The sequence below is a fragment of the Salvelinus sp. IW2-2015 genome, linkage group LG15 (assembly GCF_002910315.2).
Source record: "Salvelinus sp. IW2-2015 linkage group LG15, ASM291031v2, whole genome shotgun sequence".
NCBI lineage: Eukaryota > Metazoa > Chordata > Actinopteri > Salmoniformes > Salmonidae > Salvelinus > Salvelinus sp. IW2-2015.
The window spans coordinates 39442900-39446926 of record NC_036855.1 but is presented as its reverse complement, the minus strand read 5'-3'; the positions used below and the strand labels follow the sequence as shown (position 1 = coordinate 39446926).

The 4027-nt window shown below is 43.0% G+C and overlaps 1 protein-coding gene across 1 annotated transcript; it reads left to right on the top strand.

Moving 5' to 3' along the window:
* Positions 1–813: 813 nt before the first annotated feature.
* LOC111974804 (uncharacterized) lies at positions 814–1740 on the top strand. Its single transcript, XM_024002809.2, has one exon. It carries the CDS (start codon positions 896–898, stop codon positions 1367–1369), a length of 474 nt encoding a protein of 157 aa, XP_023858577.1. The 5' UTR covers positions 814–895; the 3' UTR covers positions 1370–1740.
* The last annotated feature ends 2287 nt before the right edge of the window (positions 1741–4027 follow it).

The following is a 4027-nucleotide window of genomic DNA, read 5'->3' as shown; positions in this document are numbered from 1 at the left end:
ATAGCCCAATAATACCGATAGCCTAATACATTTGGCTACGTGAGAATCTCGTTTGAGCATTTTGATCCCGACTAAGGGTTGAAAATGTTCTGGGACCGGGACTGCGTCACATACATTTAACATAACATTGCGGGACCGCGGTCGGGCTAGGGACCAGTTCTTGCTTGAGCTGGTGGGTGTCGGACAATAAGTCAGCGGGAACGGTACGAAAAGTAACGTTTTATTCATTGACATCTTACATGCATGGTTAGATGTCCATGACAATAACGTTTACAAGTCAGCGAAAATACACATCACACACAAGCGAAACATTGATTGAAGTTCGGCAAGCTACAGTACCTAAAGGTTCCCACTAGATAACACAACCACAGTCATTACACAGCCACAAAATAAACATTGGCTTAGCAGTGTGGTTAGGTCTAAAATCATTTAAAGAAGATAAATTGTAGAAATAGGCGGGGTTTAGCCAGAATGATGACTTTGTGGCTGTGTTAACTAGTGACGACCCTAGATAAATCCTGCTAAACGTAACGTAACTACCTTGCTGGCAACACGTAAACTAGCTAGCTAGTTGATTCAACTTAACACGGCAAATGTCTTGACTGCAACGGTATCTTGCTAGTCGATGCCATTTGAATCGTTGATTTAGTTAGCTAGAAAAGAGTGCTTCACTAATCGGCAAAATTTTCTTGGCGCGCTCCACTTCAACAAAATGTGCTTTACGTCACGAAACTGAGTTTACGGCAGGTTTGCAACCAATCGCATCCGTTGATTTAATGTGGGCGGAGTCAAATTAATCTTTATAATATTTCGCGGCAAGCCTCCATTTCTTTTCCGACGACGTGCCTCTCCAAGCAGCAGCTTTTCTCGTTCTGTTCGTAAAAGACAAAGAAACATGTCCGACGAAGGAAAACTTTTCGTCGGTGGCCTCAGCTTCGACACCACCGAGCAATCTCTTGCGGAAGCTTTCTCCAAGTACGGAAACATTGCTAAATGTGATGTCATCATGGACAGAGAAACAGGAAGGCCTCGTGGATTCGGCTTTGTGAAGTACGACAATGCCGAGGATGCTAAGGACGCAATGGAGGGAATGAACGGTCAGTCTCTTGACGGCAGAACCATCCGTGTGAATGAGGCAGGCCAGGGTGGCGGTCGTGGCGGTGGAGGAGGCGGTGGATTCAGAGGTTCCCGAGGCGGTGGTGGATATGGTGGCGGCGGTGGATATGGTGGCGGCGGTGGTGGCCGTAGCTATGGTGGCGAAGACCGGGGTTACGGAGGTGGTGGCGGATACAGGAGCGGCGGTGGTGGTGGTGGTGGAGGCCGAGGCGGTGGATACTCCTCCGGCGGTGGCTACAGGGACAATAATTAGGGCCTAGGAAGGCTACGGGTACCTCTTGAGGATCCTACAGGGACAGTTACGACAGCTAGCTATGCTGTAAACGAGTAACACTCCGATTCAATATCATTTGGCTGACTCTTCAAGAAATTTCCGTGTTGACCGAAAGACTTTTGTTGTAATCTTAGTCCTATTCTGTGTTTAAGTATCTAGCTCGAGCATCTTTACATTTAGCCACGTGTGTCGGCCATTGATTTACAAACCATGTTCATGGTCTTGCCCAATAACATTCCACCTGGGGGCGATTTTGTACTTCTGGTCTTTGTATCATCAACATTGAATATTATTTTTTGTTGTCAATTGTCTTCATTGCGCCTATTAAAATGATTTGTTGAAAAAAAAAATCTCACCAGTCATTAGTGAAACCTTTTTGCCATATCAAATTAACGAAACAGCGTTGATATATGATGTATTAACGGTTTTTGTGCATGCATTTATTCACTGCAGATTACCACATTCAAGAGACCGGTCCTTTAGCGTCGAAAAGGACCACTCACTCGAAAGTAGTACATGGGGTAAATTCTGACATGGTCATGTTTTAGCTTAATCACCACGCGGTGTTCATGAATTTTACATACTCTTGACGCCCATTCTCAAACAATACGAGCCTCAATACGGAAGTAAAGCGGAAGTGGTCATCACTTTCAGCGGGACTAGGGTCATTTTCAGTTAGAGAAACTGAATAGCAAAAACACGCCAGACGCCACTCACGTTTTGATCTGATCGTGTTTGTCTTCTACCTCCTTCCTTTCTAGAGTGCATTGGTGTGGAAAGGTAACCCCACGATTGACTTTCTTACATTTAGTTGTGGCCCCCCCTGACAGTTTCCGCTAGTTCCCAAAGGCAAAATTGGGTATACTGTGACCATGAATGCAAACAAATTGCTATTTGGTACGTGGTAACGTATGTTAGTGCAGTTAAGTTTCAAAACCAATTTTATGAAATTCTAGACCACAATGTATACTGCCATTTGGATTGTACAGAGGTATGCTAATTATCAATCAATAGTTTGGGGATAACTGACTCACTGAAATTACATGCAAATGTAGCCTAGTAGCACTCTTAGATGTGCTCTTATCAAAAACTGAGTGACATTTGTCTTTTAATATGGCAGTTGAATTAAAGTATTTAAATCAATAGACAAAATAGGGTTCCAAAAATCATTACCCCAGAGATTTTGTCTTATTGTTGGGGGCTTAGCCTACAATAAACCTTTATGATTGCCTGTTTGTGCTTCATTAGCTGTATTTCTGGTCACATACTGTACATTAGGCACAACACAGACTTCATTCTAGAATTCACTAGAAACTGCGCAACATTGTAGTGTAGCCTTTAGAAGCCAAGTATCTCTCTTTTTAATTGTGTGATGAGGGATTTCCAGCAGGCAGCACAACACACAGCACCATGCCTGTTCAGTCCAGCAGTGAGACACAATGCTGTCTGATGTCTCTGCAGGTGATGGGGGAAATGTCATAAAAATCACTGGTTCCCCACTACCTGCCTCATTCAAGATGACACTCACTTGTAACGCTCTATATCGCCCCCCCTGTTTATTTCCCCCCACCCACAGAAGAGAAAGAGCTGTCATAAAGTATAATTCAGTGAGAGATGTTGGCCTGGCCTACTCAGGCTCACTCAGTGTTCTGTAATTTAATTTGGACAAAGGCAATAACTTGCAGTTCATTTGGAATATACAATTGTAACAATATGTATGGTTATTGTGTGCAGTGGAGGGTAAGCACAAGTACTTTTTTTGCACAACAGCTTGCTCACCTTTTGTTAAAAGAAATTATTGAAAGTATAGAGAACTTTTTTCACTGTGAGCAGTGATCAGTTATTTTTTTACTACCACATCACTGTGTGTGTGTGGATTGACCAAGATACAAGTAGCCTTAAAAGGGAACATGTAGAAAAGCCTAGATAAAACAATTATCCCAATTCGGTTTGGTGAAAAATGACATACTGACTGACAATACATTACAATTATAATGTGGAGCTGATGATGGAACCTACTGGTATGAAGTTAAAACTGAGTTCACGCTCACTGCACTGATATAATCTCGCGATAACTCCTCCCACACGCAGCATCACTCGTTGGTGGTGCCCCTCCCACCTTCTCCCGCAGCTTCCATGGGCAATGCTGTTGCTGTGGATTTGATTGACGTGAAACATGTCGGTGTGGTGGTGGGAGCGAACCGGGATGCAGCTGCTGGCATGTGTGACGGGTAGAACCTGTACTCAATCCACACAGCATCACTTTTAAAATGATTATACGAAGCTTCTTTAGTGTTATTGATCAGTTATGATTTTTATTTTAAATGAACAAACAGAACGCTGACTGGATTTATTAGATAAGGCTTGATCGGTTGTGTTCTGACTTGTATTTCTGTTGAGGAGGTATAGCCTAGGCTATCTGCATAATGTGTTTGACGATATAGCCCTCAGTATCAGTACCAGGCTCAATCAGAAACACCTTGATGAACCACAACCTGGAATACAAGGACTATTACAATGAAGTCGACTTTCACATAGATCACATCTCGTTTCTAAACCAGTGTATATAATAGATTATAACACCACGTTGGCTGGCGTTTTGCAGGGTACTTTATTACATGGAGCTATTTCCACCTT

Bases quoted from the DNA above. Each gene is read 5' to 3' on its own strand.
- LOC111974804 (XM_024002809.2), top strand. From the start codon at position 896: ATGTCCGACGAAGGAAAACTTTTCGTCGGTGGCCTCAGCTTCGACACC.